The sequence below is a fragment of the Camellia sinensis genome, chromosome 3 (assembly GCF_055761805.1).
Source record: "Camellia sinensis isolate YWXY chromosome 3, ASM5576180v1, whole genome shotgun sequence".
Lineage (NCBI taxonomy): Eukaryota > Viridiplantae > Streptophyta > Magnoliopsida > Ericales > Theaceae > Camellia > Camellia sinensis.
The window spans coordinates 218,645,655-218,663,184 of NC_138963.1; the positions used below are offsets into that span (position 1 = coordinate 218,645,655).

The 17,530-nt window shown below is 34.3% G+C and overlaps 1 protein-coding gene and 1 pseudogene across 1 annotated transcript; one reads left to right on the forward strand and one right to left on the reverse strand.

The window, feature by feature from the left end:
• The first annotated feature begins 1,798 nt into the window (after positions 1–1,798).
• LOC114302299 (L10-interacting MYB domain-containing protein) lies at positions 1,799–4,269 on the forward strand. Its single transcript, XM_028247304.2, has 3 exons — positions 1,799–2,111; positions 3,154–3,483; positions 3,562–4,269. Exons 1-3 carry the CDS (start codon positions 2,001–2,003, stop codon positions 4,171–4,173), a joined length of 1,053 nt encoding a protein of 350 aa, XP_028103105.2. The 5' UTR covers positions 1,799–2,000; the 3' UTR covers positions 4,174–4,269.
• A 1,307-nt stretch (positions 4,270–5,576) lies between these two features.
• Positions 5,577–15,403, reverse strand: LOC145823105 (putative diphthine methyl ester synthase; annotated as a pseudogene).
• Positions 15,404–17,530: the final 2,127 nt, after the last annotated feature.

Consider the following 17,530-nt stretch of genomic DNA (forward strand, 5'->3'; position numbering starts at 1 on the left):
ATACAATATCTATGAATAATTCAAAAAAAAATATTAAAGAAAAAATCAATACTTTACATAATTAATTTATATATTTTCTTCTTAATCCAATAAAAATAAAAAAATTAAAATCTCTTTTAGTTTTATATTACTAATTCTTTTTCTAATTTAATTATTATTTTTAATATCAAAATGAGATTTTATTTTACTATTTTATAATTTAATAACATCATATAAAATCATTATATGATAATTATATTTTTATAGCATAATAGAACTAGAAATATCAAAATAAACTAATAATTTAACTAAATTTATCATATATAAGTATTCAAATAACATTTTTATAGAACGATAAGACTAAAATTATTAAAATAAATAAATTAAATTAAAATTTTATTTTAAATTAAAATTAATATTATTCTTTTGTAACACATATCATAATATAAAATATTATTATATTAATTAAAATTAAATCTATTGTAATTTTATGTCACACTTTATAAGTGATTTACATATACATGTACCGTCCAATTTGATATTGATTGATTAAAATAATGAAATTCAATATTTTTTTGTTAAGTTTTTAAAAGAAAAATTGGCAAATGTCAAATGATAAATAATATGGAGTATTATTTTAAAGAATAATGATTCATCGAAAATTATTGTATATATTTAAAGCACCTATTGATGATTATTGAATAATTTTTAAATAAAAATTTTGAATTTATAATATTACTGATAATGTACCTTAATGAGCTCTGTTAGAAGATATATGCAAAGATAATTTAGCTGCAATAAAAATTTTGCGACTATTATAACACGTCACATAATTAATCAGAACCCCTTTGAGAACTAAAATTATTAAAGTTATAGAGGTTTTGTACCTAATTCTCTTTAAAGACACTATCTATTATTTGAATTTGTAATTTTTTAAATCTTACTTTTGATTCAATCAACCTTAAGCACTTTTTTCATATAATTAAATATTTAAATATTGTCATACAAAAATATTGTAATAGATCATAATTAAACACTACTTGAAGCATAATTAAAGACCCAATACACAATTTTAGATATAACAAAAAAATATAAGAAATTAGTAAAGACCTTTTCAATTAATAACCAAAATAATACACCATAAGTTATAACCAAGTCATAATTTGTATATAATAGAATTTTTCGTAGTTTTATTTTTTATTAGAAAAAAATTATTTTAATACAAGTGAAATTTATTATTTTTGGTAAATCTGATTAACATAAATGAGGATTTGGGTTTCAAGTTGAGAATATACTCTCATTTTTTAGAAAGAAATTATTTTTATGAGCCTATTTTACATAGGATTACACACTGTGACAAAAATTTTCATCAGTCATTAACAAATCTATTTGCATTATTTTAATTTTCAATTATTAACGTTTTTATCAAACATTATTAAAAAAAGTCACTGATTATTAATTTTCAATGATAGTTTAAAATTTTATCACAAAAAATGTTACAAATTATAAGTTTTAGCGACAGTTTAAAAAAATTGTTAAAAAAAAAGTCATTAATTTTCAACTTTCAACGACAATTTGAAAAATTTATCATAAAAGAACGTCACTAATTGTAAATTTTAAAAGAAATTTATAAAAATCGTAACAAATAAAAAGTCAATAATTATCAATTTTTAGCAATATATTTAAAAAATTATCACAAAAAATTATTTTTAGCGATGATTTACTAAAACTTATTGTCATTAAGACTTAGATCAGAATTAATTAATGTATAAATAGTTTACCTTAATAATAAAAGACCTTAAAAAAATTATCACCTAGAGTCGAGTATATGAAGAATGAGTGTCCTCTCAACGACGAACTATTCCTAACCAACAAAATTCTGACACGATCCCAAGCATAAATGAGATTGGGCCCTTCGGAATTTCTTCACTACACTGCCTTTTCAGTCTCTCTCTTTCTCTCTCTCTAGACTCCTCTTTAATTACAAACCATAGCATAACCCTAAATTAAAACCCAAATAAATGAATTCTGTTCTATTTGGGCGCAAATTAGGGCTGGATCGCTCCACTGCAGCCTCATCTCTCCTCGATTCTCCGATTTCCAGGCGACTCTCCGGTAGCGATTCCGATCAGGTACCCCATATATATGTATATACATACATGTATGTATCTGTATAATCGATTTGATATCGCACTTTTAGCCCTCGGTTTGTGAGTTTTATATATATAGATATACTCGTGCATGGTTTTGTGTACATGTATAGATTCATGTGTTTGTTCAATCAATCTGTTTCAGTGAGGTGTTTATAGTAATCGTCAATAATTAAGCGTTTTTCGTTTTTAGGGTTTATAGTAGAAGAAAATCTCTGAATTGTGCATTTTTTGATCTTATTACATCATTATCAGCATTTTGTTATCATACATTGTTCAGTGATCTTTTTACAGTGAATGTTGTTATTAGAAGTAATCGCAATTTGTATTAGTTGATTAGTTTTGGCAATTTCTTAACAGGGTGATGATATTTCATAGATCCTTGAAGGTGCATTTGATTTCTTTTGTATGTTGTAGGTCTGTCTGAGAATCATATGTTGCAAAAATGAGAGAAATTTATATAAAACTAACCAATGAAAAGAGCGGGTTTGAGATGCGGAGTATTAAGTTTTTTTCAACCATAGACCACAGAATAATACAGAAGAACATCTTTTGAGTATAAGATCCAAACAAGGCATATATAGTCAGTGATACTCAACTGCTTTTGCATGTTTTAGGAATTTTAATGATATCTCCCCTGGTAGAAAAGGGATGTGGACAGTGAGTTAATTGGACGTGTTCAATACTTATATGAGATTTGAATATTTGACATTCCAGCTAATGCCAACTACAACTCCTGAAAATTATTTGCTTAGAGGTGAATAATTTTCCTATACTTGTTGCTCTGGAGTTGGTAATAGAGGTGCCCTGATTGTCTTTGTTTGCGTGAAACACGGGTTCTTTACAAAGACCATCCTTTGTTGGTGGTTCTGCCTGGTGCAGCTGCCTTTGTTGATATGGATACATTTGAAATTTTTAGCTTAGTGATCTTGCCCTCTTTCTCATTTTCAGATTTTATTTTTGTTTTTTTGTTTTTTGTTTTTTTTTTTTAAATTGGTGGTGTTTTGTTTGGTTTGGTTTGTAGATGGATGGTGAAGCTAGTGAGCGCCAACCTAAGCAAGAACGCTTAAGGACTAGATGGACGGCATCCCTTGATAAGATATTTGCAGATCTGGTTGTTGAGCAGATTCAACTGGGGAATAGACCAAACAATGTCTTTGACAAGAAAACATGGAACCATGTGCGTGATGAATTCAATAAACAAACTGATCTTAACTTTAATAACAACCAATTGAGGAAGCATCTGGATGTTTTGCGGACACGTTACCATAATGTGAAGTCTTCTTTTGATCAAAATGATTTTGTTATAGATGATTCTTGTTGCATTGGGTTTGATCTGTGGGAAGACATTGGGGTATATTTCTTTCCTCCTTTAAGTTCATTCTTTGTTAAATCGGATTCACGTGATTTTCTAACAAATTTGTGTTGGTAGGCTCAAACTAAGCCTGAGACAACGAAGATCAAGGAGTGTCCCATCTATGAGCAGCTATGCACGATATTTGCAGACTCAGGAGCTGATGGAAAGTATGCCCAATCAAGTCACTTTGAAGAGTTGGACAAGTCTACTGGGACAGATCCTGCGAAGTTAAATTCATATCTAGAAAGTGGAACCCCACGTGCTGAAACTCCGTCATCCTCAAAATTTGCGCAAGGAAATGTTTTTTCAGCACAAAACCCAAGCAAGAATGTAGCAGAGAGAAAGAGAAAACGTGGATCAGAGATGGGCTCTGTTTCAGGACAAACCAAGAGGGACCACGAAATAAATGAGGCCATGGCAGAGGCCATGTTAGAGATGCTTGCTGCTTCACAGTTGAGGGAAGTTGCAATGCCTAAGCAGGAAGATAGCTTTGCAATAACTAATTGCATAAAAGCCTTGGACGAAATTGAAGAGATGGAAGGGATTGACAGCCATCTCTACTTTACTGCTTTGGACCTTTTTGAAGATTCCAATGTAAGAGAGACTTTTGTTTCTCTTAAAAGCAATCAGGTTAGGTTGACATGGTTGAAGGGGAAATGTGGTAATGGCACCTCTAATTTAAGCTAATGAGTTTTTGAGCTACTTAATAGTGTAAAGATCATCTTCTAGTACAGTACTAAGTTTTGTTACAAATGAATGGTAATTTGTAAGATGTTTTGGCAATGGCACCTTGTGGGACGTTCTCATACTGTGTTGACAGTTGCAGGACCTGGTGTATGTTAACTTATTGTGGTTGGTTGCTATCTAGAGGACAAAGTTCACAGTGGCCAAATGCTATTATGTGAGCTTGTGCACAATTATACAAATTTTGGAACTAAGCTAGCTGAACCACGCTTGAACAAGTGAGTTTGAGATCCACTGTTTTTCATGATATGAAGTGCATTCTTATGTTTCTGAAAGGACAGACAACAAACAATGGTAGTGTCCACTAGAAGATCCATTTTTAACTTGGACAGGGACTGACCTCTTCTCTTCTCTTCTCTTTTTTGTATCTTGATGTGTACATAGTTTTATTGGAGATATATATCAGTTAAAAGCAGTGGACACTTTCATTACATGTGTGTTTTAAATTTCTTAGATAACAATAGTAGAACATACATTATATGATGTCATTTGGTAACATTCACAGTTTATAATTTTGTTATTTACAAAAAAAATTATATTAAACATTTTATGTAAATTTGTAGTAAAAATAAAAATAAAAAACATTTATTTCACTTGTTTTAAAAAATTTGTTTTGATAGAAGGAGTTGTTGGCATGGTGAGTGTTAGGGAAGTTGCCATTTTAGTAGGTTATTTTAGTTTTTGGCTATTTTAGTAGGTTAAAATTTGTGTGTTTGAGAAGATAGTGAATTTTTTGTGGTTAGATGTAAGGTCTGTGAGAGAAAATATAAAATGATTATGGATTTGATGTAATATTTTGTCTTATTGACTATTTTAACTTATTTTGTTTTTTTGTGAATTTTAGCCTAAAAAGTTAAAAAAAAACCTCTGCCAAACACTCAATGTGGTGGCCGAAAGTGAGTGTTGGCATATTTACGAAGGTGATTACCAATTGCAAGAAGTGGGGGTTGTTTGTTGGTGGCAGTTACTGGAGGTGGGGTTGCTAGTGACAGTGGTGAGCAGCAGGTGATGGGCACAGAAGGTGGGAGATTACGAACTTTTTATTTTTAATAGAAAATTTAGTAAATTTTATAAATAGTAGTGGCTAGAGAAGGTGGGAGGTAACAAGCGTTTTATTTTATTTTATAGAAAATATAGTAAATTTTATAAATTCTTTACAACATCTGAAAACAAAGCTTTTGTTTACCCTTTTTAAATTTTTTGTAAACAGAATTTACCCTCAACCAATCCTACCTTGCTATCCACAAAAAATAAAATAAAATTTCTGAGCTTTATGAAAACAGAAGGAAACAAAAACCTCGTCTAACATAGACAAGTAAATCAAAATCTTACGCTTTGGTGAATTTTAATGAGACTTAAAGGGAAGTAATCTACGTTAAAATAATTTAGGTTTTTTTTTTTGGATCTTTACTCAGAAAACAATAGAACAATAAATTTATGAAGTTGCTAATTCCTGTTAGACAAAAATAAAAAATAATTTCCCCTTTACTACTTGCCTTCCCCAAGTGTATAAAAACCCAGCATTTCATCTTCCACAGGATGAGTTTCACCTACTATGACAAGACAATGTAGAGGTTCCCCAAAGTCGACTGTAAGCAGTTTCTTCATTGATCCTACAACCACCATCTGATCTTCACTTCCTAGTCAGGCAAAACCAACACATTTTGTGTTCGTTTGGAAAGTCACTTGGCTTTTTAGTTTTTTTTGACTATTTTGATATGGGGTTAAAAAGTCTCATTTAAGAATGATCTTTTGACTTTTTTGATTTTTTGTAAGAGAAAAAATGTAATGAATATGAGTTAGATATGATGTTTTGTCTTATTAGGCTAAAAAGTTTATTTTATTTTTTTGTAACTATTTTCGTCAAAAAAACCCCAACCTTAACTTTCCAAACAGAGGTTTCGTGTCTGCATTGTATGCTGCAAAATTGCAAATATGACATAGTACAATAAATTCATGGAAAATGAGTGAGAGCACTACTTAGTGCTATCACTAATGATGTGGCAGTGGGCCCCACCAGAAATGATTTGATGTTTTGGCGTTTATTGAGTGTCATGTCATTAGTGATCTTTTTAGAGTTCTAAAATTAGTGGTCTCTATCATAGTTGTAAATTCATTTCCTTTGCACTTGACTTAGGAAAACACTCAAAAACTAAATATAGTAAAATTTAAAGAACCAAAATTAAAAGGCAAAGGACCAACAAAACACTAGAAATGTGACAATAGTGAATCTCAACAAAATTGATACAATCTAAAGACTTGCTTCCTCATAGGATCTTCACAAAAAAATGAAAAAGAAAAAGAAAAAGAAAAAAAAAAAAAAAGAAGCTAAAAATGTGGTGCATCCACAAAGTTGAGAAATGCAATTGCCTTTTTCAATTATTTTAGGTTTTCCTTTCTTTTCTTTTCTTTAGAAAAGCATCAGTACATTACAACACCTAATCCTATACCTAATTCATCGTGGTAACTCAGGCTGACCTCTAGAGACCCTAAACTCTGCACAAGGATGGCAGATGCTGTGCACTCCTTAGAGAAATTGTCAAAAGAATAAAAGTAAAAAAAAAAAAAAAAAAAAAAAGGATTTACCAGATTCTCCACGCATTTGTTCGACCTCCAGGAGCTGCTCAATTGCGGTCCTTATTGTCATATACCTTGGTGGCACATACTGCTTTCTTCCTCTGGAGATATTAAAAGGGCAGTCCAGTTCAAAAAATTAATCTTAGAATACAAGCCATACAATAACGCACAACAAAGGCAGAAAATTAATCCGAGTTCTGACCTGCACAAGGATTCCAATGAGGATTCCTTTAAGATATTTGCAGCGCGTCATATATAGGCACTAAAAATCAAGGAAAATTAGGGAATTCTCAAAAAGCCACGAAATCTTGCTCACCATCTTTTGACAAGTTGTGTCCTTCAACAATAAGATGTGGGTTTTAAAATTTCATGGCCATAAAAAAATAAAAATGAGAAATCTAATTGTCCAAAACATTTCAGTTAATGGGTTCTCATATGCCTTATTGAGCATGTTATCCCGTATTATTATTTATTTTTTTAATCTAGGTTTTTTTTTATCTATATATCAAGTTCATTAAGCATTCAGAAAATTTAATACAAAGATGGAAAAGCACAAGGAGGGAATGGTGAACATTCATCAACCATTGATGGCATCTAAAATAAAATGGATTTGGTGCTAGACAATAATGTAAGAAGATTAGAGAAAGACACATTGACAAGTCTAGTTGCAATAGCAAGAACCTGTTGGAAATGGTTATAAAATTCTGGATAAAATCAGAATTTTTTGCTAAGTTTGGTCTATTTTTTAGGTGGGACCCGTGCGTCAATTTTCACGGGTCAAAATGATAACGTGTTCTATGTCGCGTTGTGATTCACGTGGTATATTTGGTTGCTCAAAACCATTACCGAGTGAATGGGAAATTGAAGCCAAAGTGTGCTCCAGGGAAATGGAGTTTTGGTGAAAATTCCTTAAGGTTGTAAAATGGCATGTCCCACATTGATTTGATTAGAAGTTTTGAATGGGTTTATAAGGCTTGGGTTTGGTACTTGGGGTGTGCCCTAAGGGGTACCCAAGTGTTTTAGAGAGAGAGGTTATGGGCAAAATGGGTTAGACCCATTGGACCCAAAAATCACCACATGCGCGCCGTCCATCCAGGTGAGCTGCGCTTGGACACGGGTGTGAGGTTGGGTTGGGCTTGTTCGGCCCAATACTCATCTTTTTGGGCCAAAAATATTTGAATTTAATTTTATTTTGTATAAAATAAAATCCAAAATTCAAATTAAACCGGAAATAAACTGGTTTGGTTTTACTGTACATCCAAACAGGGCCCTTCCCGAAATAAACTAGTCTGGTTTTTAATGTACATCAAAACAGGGCCCTTCCCGTTTTTGTATCTGTTTAAATTATGAACCCAATAAATTCAAATCTGTTTGAATTCAAAACCAATAGGTTTCATACCTGTTCAATTCAAAACCAGCAGCCACCTTTACATCTATAAATAGACTAGCCTCCCATTTGGATTTTACTCTAATTTTCGTACTCCATCCTCTGCTATAAATCTCTGCATTTTGCTGCATTTAATTTCTAAAAGAAAGAGTGTAAACACTTAGTGTGTTCGTAAGGCAAACAATTTGTAGTGCTGCTATTGTTTGTAGTAGATCATTTCATCCTAAGAGATAGACGTCCAAATTCTGAAAGCACCGTGGAGATGACGAATTTGTCTTAAGGACACAGTGTTAAACACTGGACTTGATCAGATTATAATTCGAAGAAATTAATCAAGTAAGTTATTTAATTTATTTTCAGTGTTATTATTGTTTATTTAAATCAGATTTTAATTTTATTTTTGTAACAAAATAAAATCTGTTTTTATTTATTTATTTTTATTTCGAGTTTGATTTTTGTAATCAAACAAATTCTCTCATTTCCTTTATTTCTTTATATTCTGGTTGTTGTTCAGTACACAACAGAATTTAATTTATTTAAATACAGTGAAGATTGTCCTACAGAACCTTCACTAACATGATAATTAACATTTGGCATAATATTTTTGAAGGTAGAAGGGGAAGCAATGCAACGATAACATGTAACATTAACATATTGTCACGTCCAGCCAAAAGTCTTGGAAAATGACTATAAAATTTAAGGCTAAATAGAATAATCTAGAATTCTCTAAAACAATCAAGAGATTAGTAGAACCTTATACATAATTCTTGAAGCTCGTACATCATTCTTGTATATTCTAGAATATGATATTTGAGAAGATGAAGGAATGATCTAGAATCCTCTCCGTCCTTGTATCTCTAGAATGTTCCTTGCCTCATTTGTCCAAACTATCCAAGTGAATACAAAGAAAATTTGTTAAAAAAAAAAAAAAAAAAAAGAATACAAAGCAAGTGTTCTCCAAGAGTTTCTCTCTCTAAAATTGTTTCTCTCTCTAGAAATCCTCAAGTGTGTGTGAATCTTTTTTAGTTCTCTTCCAAGAAGGCTTACTTAGGTGCAAATCAGGAGGGTGTCAAGCATCTAAGGCTACACAGTTGGTTCGAAAAAACCAAGGCTACACAGTTGTTAGAGGTTACAAGAAAAAAGAAGATAAAATTTTCCATAATTGAAAGATTAAAGTTGACATTGCATAAAACACCATGCCGATCCAATTTTTTTTGTTGCATAAACACCGTAACTAAAAAAGACATTATTTTTACCTAACAAGCATAAAGTGTGTAATGCAAGCATGCGATTTCATTAAATCTTCTCATAAAAATTGTCAGGCCTCCATGATTCTGTAAAGAATGGTATGGAAACTGTCTCCCAATAATGCTAGAGTTGTAGACCACAAACTCTAACTCCATTCATCACTGATGCATTGTGTACCACCTTGACATCCACCCCCAATTTCTTTGCTCGAACAACAATATCAGTGTGTGTTGTAGCTATGTTTAACATTAGAATAAGAGATACAAGACAGAGATGGCAATTAGTAAAGTCAATCAAATTTCAAATTGTCTAACAGCATTTTCTTTGGTCTTTCCATTATTATTTTTCTCCCACAAGTAAATGCAAAGAAAAATATCAAACACAATTAATCCTTGGGAAGGTATGATTGAAAATGATGTCAAACCCACAACTTCTTTCCACCCCTCCTCCTATGTCTCTCAATGCCTCACAATCTCATACATTCATGGTAAGAAACTTGACATTATTCCAAAGGCAAAAGCTTTAGGTTCTCTATAAGTACCCAATAGATAACAATCATCACGAAACTTGACTTCTGCTATTCATAACATATTTTACACAAAACATTTGTGGTTTACAGGTGTAGCCTAATTTCCTAAACATGGTGTGTGATCTGTAAGTTTCTGAATAAACTTGTATATTCAACTATTGCTCAATACAAAGATTACAACCAATATATATAGCAAACCTAAACCTAAGCTGAAATAGGAAATAATAACCCTATACAATCAATCTATCTATGCACACAATCAATCTAAATATATTTCCATAATTAACATATATTCTTACACCCTCGCTCAAACTCAAGGTGGTTTAGCAGAAAACACTGAGAGTTTGCCAAGAAGAAATTGAAAGCGAACAATGGTGTGAGTTTTCGTAAAGAAGTCACCAAGTTGTAATGCCGAAGAAACAAAAGGAAATGAGATGGAGCCAGACTATAGATGCTGACAGACAAAATGACAATCAATCTCAATGTGCTTCATCCGCTTATGAAAGACAGTGTTATGGGCAATATGAATAGCACTGCAATTGTCACAGTAAATGGAGGTTGGAGAAGACTGAGGGACACCCATATCAGTCAAGAGACAACGAAGCCAAACAATTTCAGCAGTAACATGAGCCATAGCACGGTACTCAGCATCGACAGTAGAACGCGCAACAACAGTCTGTTTTTTACTCTTCCAAGAAACATGCAGAAGCCAAAAGTGGACTTGCGATCAGTGACATCACCAGCTCAATCAAAACCAACATAAGCCACCAAGTCCAAAGAGGAAGTAGAAGACAACAGTAAACCTTGAAATATAGTACCCTGGAGATAGCGAAGAATCCGAACCAAAGTAGCCCAATGTAGTGAACGAGGAGTAGAAATGAATTGACTAACCATACGAATAGCATAGGAAAAATCAGGACAAGTAACCATTAGGTAGACTAAGTAACCCACGAGCTCTCGATATAAAGTAAGATCATCTTGAAGAACACCATCAGTAGTGGTGAGCTTCACATTAAGCTCAATAGGGGTATCAGAAAACTTAGTGTCAGTAAGACTGGCACGATGAATAACCTCATTGGCATACTTGGCTTGAGATAGAAAGTAGCCCTTGGGAGATGAAGCGACCTCAATACCACGAAAATACCGCAAGGGGCCCAGGTCCTTCATTTCAAATGTGCGGAAAAGATACTGCTTGACCTTAGAGATGGTAGAAGAGTCAGAGCCAGTGATGATCATATCATCCACATATAGTAATAAGGCAACGAATTCAACAGAGGTGTAGAAAAGAAATAAAGCAGAGTCCTGAGTACAAGGAGGAAACCCAAGCGCAGTAATAGCAGTCTGAAAGCGATCATACCAAGCACGAGGAGACTGCTTTAGGCCATGCAGAGCACGCTGAAGGCGACAAACCTATCCAAATGAATGGTGAAGGCCAGGGGGAGGACGCATGTAAACCTTCTCTGTGAGATGGCCATTAAGAAAATCATTCTTAACATCCGTCTGATAAAGATGCCAAAAATGAACAGCAGCGACAGAGATCAAAGTACAGATTGTAAACATCTTGGCAACAGGAGCAAATGTCTCCTCATAATCAATACCATACTTATGTGAGAAATCTTTGGCAACCAGACGAGCTTTGTAGTGCTCAAGAGAACCATCAGAATGAGTTTTGACTTTATAGACCCATTTGCAACCAACCAGATTCTTACTAGCAAGCAAAGAAACCAACTCCCAAGTACTAGTTTTTTGTAAAGCAGATAACTCAACCTCCATAGCTTGAATCCAATAGGGATCCTAACAGGCCTTCTTATAAGACTGAGGTTCTGAAAAAGAATGAATAGCAGACAAAAAAGTACGATAGGAAACAGAAAAACATATATTAGACCAACTCAATCTATTTGGAGGATGACGTGCTCAAGTAGGATATCAGTGTGCGATAGGGTCAGAGTTGTCAGAAGCAGGAGGATCAGCAGCAGGGGTAGAGGCAACCGGTAGAGGAGAAGCCTTGTGACGAGAATAAACTAACAACAGATGAGGAGAAGCTGCCAGAGGTGAAGTAGAAGGAGAAGATGGAACAAGCTCAGGAGGAACTATGGAGATGTACTCATCAGATGGGACCTCAGAAAGAAACAGATCAATATGAACTAAATCCTCTTTGGAAACTGGGGTGGTGAAATGAGGAAGCTGAAAGTAAGGTAGGCATTCGAGAAAAGAAACATGACAGGAAACAGGGTCGTAACATCGATAACCTTTCTGAGTAAGACTATAACCCAAAAAGACACAGAGGACAGACCAGACACTAAGTTTGGTCCTACCTTTGCAAGGAAGAAGGACAAAACAGGCAGACCCAAACACACGAAGAAATGAGTAGTTAGGAATTTGGAAGAACAAAGCCTTATAAGGAGACCAACTAGAAAGAAGAGGAGTAGGCATGCGGTTGAGAAGAAAAGTAGCAGTAAGAATTGCCTCCCTCCCATAATGGAGCCGGAATTGAGGCAGAGAAAATAAAAGACCTAGCTGTCTCAAAAAGATGACGGTGTTTACACTCGACTCGACCATTTTGGGCAAATGTATCTGCGCATGAAGTTTTGTGAATGGTACCTAAATTGGCCAAATACTCACAGAACTCATTTTTAAAATATTCCCCACCCAAGTCAGACCGTAACACTTTAATTATAGACCCAAACTGAGTAATAATCATATACTAAACGGTATGGTATATCTGATAGAAATCGTATTTATGAGCCATAAGATAAATCCAAGTATAATGAGTGCAGTTATCAACAAATGACACATAGTTTGCAGAACCCCTTTTGGTGAAAACAGGAGAAAGGCCCTAAACATCTGTATGAACTAAAGAAAATGGTGTATCAAATATAGAAGTACTTTTACGAAAATGTAAGGCTGTCATTTTGGCAAGTTTACACCCCTAACATTTAGTAAATTCACTAGAAGAAACTTTACCCAATATACCAGACTGAGCTAAAGATCATAAACGATCAACCGACAAATGCCCTAATCTAGAATGCCATAAATAAAAAGAACTAGACAGAGAATCTAACTGAAAAGAGAAAAAGGCAGTCGGAGAGGTTATCACAGGCAGATGCAAGCTCTCTACCACATAGAGGTCTCCAACTCTACGGCTGGTCCCAATCTGCTGCTTAGACATCCGATTCTGCACAGAACACTAAGAAAAAGAGAAGATAACATCAAAACCAGAGGCATCAAGCTTATTGATAAATAATAAACTGACAAATAACTGAGGAGCATAAATGACGGATAGAATAGAGAAAATAGACCTAGCAGACGGTAGGACAGACTCAACATATATAACAGACATACGAGACCCATTAGCAGCATTGACAGTATTAGGAAATGGAGGAGTATAATTTTGAAGTACGGAGAGATGGAGAGTCATATGATGAGAGGCACCAGAGTCAAAAATCCAGACAGACGAAGAAATACTTGAAGAAGACCCAAGCAAACCTGAATGAAGAGAGGAAACAATGGAGGCAGACGGAGAAGACTGGGAGGTAGACAGTATATATTGAAGCTCACTAATCTAAGCACTCAAGGAAGCCAAGTCAGGATCAGGAGTTGGAGCAGATACAATAGAACTGGCGGGAGGTTGAAAAGGCAAATGTTCCTTCTTGAGACAATGATATTTCCAATGGCCTCTTTGATGGCAGAACACACACTCATCTGATACCAATGGCCCTTTCTTAGGCTTTACAGAGGCTGAAGCTGATGGGTATCCGTCATTATAAGTGTATTCGTAAACAAGAACAATGAACACACTCATAATATTAGAAGTTAAATGGGTCCAAACGAAACTAGAAATATACACTGTGGTCAAATTTAATAAGGGAGAAACTCTAGAGTAGGGTCAAAATGTAATAAGAGAGAAACTTCATAACAAGTTAAAGGACCAAAGCAAACTTAGAGAGAGAGATCATAGACTAAAGTGGAGAGAAGCCGAGAGAGACAAATGAAGGTCAAAAGAACCAGAAAGAGAGAGACAGACTGAGTCGAAGCACTGCTACCATGTCGAACAGATGGGTCGACCAGATGGGTCACCCAAGTTGACCAGAAAGAAGAGGTCGAACCACGTCAGAGGTCGAGAGAGCAAAGAGACGAACTAGAGGTCGACCAAATGGGTCACTAGAAGAACCAAACCCAGATGAACCAGACCAAGCCGAGGTAAAGAGACGAACAAACAACCCATGAAGCAAGGAGCTTTGATCGACAACCACGTTTGAGAGCGAGATTGATCGCGAACCAGTTTGAACCAACGACTCGTGATTCTGGTGACAGAAAATTGTGATTCCGACGATCACCCAACGAAGCCCAAATCAGACGATTGGATTAAAGAAGGTCTCCGATACTCTTCAACCGACAATATAGGGTTTCGTGACCTACTTTGATACCATGTAAGTTTTTGAATAAACTTGTAAATTCAACTGTTGCTCAATACAAAGATTACAACCGATATATATGGCAAACATAAACCTAAGGTGAAATAGGAAATAATAACCATATACAATCAATCTATATATGCACATAATCAATCTAAAATATATTTCCATAATTAACATATATTCTCACATCAACCCATACTTCCCAAAGGTCCTAAACAAACATAACATTTTCTTGAAAAATTTTACAAATAAAATGATCAAATGTCTTTTCTCTCAAATTAAAACATATCAAAGAAATAAAAAGTGTCAAAACCCAATTCCATCATGAATTACAGACCGAATATACAAAGCAGCCACACAAATATAGATACAGTGGTGCTATACGCACCAATTAGTGTACCAAGATATGCTATGACATTGTCACTTGCAAACCATAAATCTCACATATTATACAAACTACAAAGACTCAAAGCTTCTAAAATTATGTCACTTCATCCATTATAGCTTAATTCATATAGATAATCTAAATGTGTTATAGAAGCCAATTTCAAAAACTAAATAAGCATGGTTCATTACCCAAAAGGATCTCCAACTACCAAAAAGCAATATCAGATTCATGAGCTTTTGACAATATGGTGTATACTTTTTCCTTCACAGTTTCTCTGTTTACTAACTTGCCATACAATTTTTGCTGCACATGAGTTGAAATCTAGTTACCCCCTGCCCAGCCGAGGATAAGATAAGATTGAATGACTGAAAACAATCAAACCCAACGCTCTTTTTTTGTTTGGTTGATGAGAAAATTGAAGAAAAGAATGTATCAAACAAATCGCAAATCTCATATTTTTTTTTGTCTTCCAATACCAGAGTGGAGAGGGCATTAGAGGAAAGGCTGAAAGAGAGGAGAGAAGTGTAGGCTTCCATGTACACTTTTGCCGCATATCTTCACTCTTTAAGACCTCTTAGCGTTATGTCTTTCTCGTCTCCTAAACCCAGTAGAATTATGTACAACATCCCCATCTTTTCTTTGTTTTCTCTCTTCCTGAAAATCAACACCCTTGATTCTCTCTCTCTCTTTCTCTCTGTCACAATCATTTTACATTGAGAAAATATTTGACAAATTCAGCAGAGATGATAATCATCTTGCTAGAACTCATGTGGATGTTAATTTGTTTCTTTCTAAGAATGTACAAGAAAGTATTTCTCAATTAGAGTATGCCCAAATTATTGAAAGCTTAATGTACTTGATGAACTGCACTAGCCCAGATATAACTTATGCAGTAAGTAAATTAAGCAGATATACAAGTAATCCAGGAATAGAACACTACAAAGCTATTATAAGGGTTTGATGTCAAGGCCCAAACCCGCCCCCATGGATTAGGGTCATAACCGGCCAGTAATCATGAGATTACCTACGGCCTCAGTCAGAAATCAAATCATATTTAATTACAGTAGCCAAATAGCAGAAGTAAGAACTTACAAAGATTGTCTAATGAGCTGTGCAAACATGGCTTAACTAAAAAATTTCTCATAAAAGTGTAATAACTCACACTATGCACACATCCATATTATGTACTACATAAGTCCAAGATCATTCAAGAGTCAGTGTTAACAAAAACCAAGGTTATACACAACTTGGCCAGGCATGACCGCAAAAGGACAAAAAGGAAAGTAAAACAAAAACAAGGCCTCTTACGTGAGGCGATCTTGGTTGACTCCTTAAAACTCGGCTCCTCTTAGCTCACTGAGGCTGGGGTTGGACACCTCATTTCTTACCTACACACATATAAAAAAAGAGTGAGCTAATGCCCAGCGAATAATACCAAAGTAAAGGAGTTCATGAATGAGATTCGTTTAATCATAAGTTATAAACCAAACTTGTGGATCGATATCAACACAAAACGACCTTAGGTTCAACATATCATAGATCATATTCGTATTCATGTACCAAATGACCTCAGGTCCAATCGTATTTGTAGAATGATCTTTGGTCCATTATATACAAAACAACCTTAGGTACAATCCTTAGGCATAACGGCCTTCGGTCCAATATATACGAAACGACCTTAGGCCCACCATACGTTAGACAACCTTGGATCCATTTCGTACACAAAACGACCTTGGGTCTAACCAATCCACATTCACATTTGTGCGCACTCATAATCTATGATCATGTTCACATTCACTTTCGCATTCAAAACGACCTTAGGTCCAATCATTTCTTTATCCAAAACGGCCTTAGGCCCACGTTATATCCTCTTCAAGTAAACCAAACGGCCTTAGGCCCATTTCATAATCATATATCATTTGCTTCACATATTTCATTTACAGTATCAATCAAAAGTTTAGAAACTTACCACACAAGTATCATTTAGCAAATAATACATATATACTCAAGTTATCTTTACTAAGATATTACTCACAGTGTTTCGGTACTTGATTCGTCCTTGCACTTGACCCTAGAGGCTTTAACCTTCTAAACTTTAGCTAGTTCTTGAGCTAATTCTCTCAATTCTTGAATTCTCTAGCAAAATCTTCAAGGATGCTCTCTTCCTCTCTCTAGAATCGGCTCACTCTCTCTCTTTCTCTCCCTAGAGTGTTTATTTTTAGATTTTGAGCTCATGTAATGAGTTTAAGCACATTTAGCTTCTATATATACACTTCCCTAATCAACCTTAACTAGAACTAATTAATTGTGCTTAATTTAATCAATTTAATCTAATTAATTCGATCCGAATCAATTTTTAATTAAATTTCACTGTAGGCTCTAAAAATTAGGCTAATCACAATAACATATTCAATTTCGGTTTTTGCCGCCTTTATGGTCTTTAATTTAAATTTTATAACAGAAAATCAAACAGATTTTCCTACAGTGAACATATAGAAATTCAAAAACCCATATAATCATATAATTAGCATTCAAAATCATATCAAGTTCATAATTATAAGTATAATTAAGATTAATTAGCATAACACAGAGTAGGGTTGTCACATTCTTCCCCTATTTTGGAAGTTTGGTCCCCCAAACTTGCGTTACCTTTCGTTGGAAACAAATATGAGTAGTGTTGTCGTATTTCTTCTTCTTTCTCCCACGTGGCATCCTTACCATAATGCTATTTCCATTCCACTTTCACCATTGGA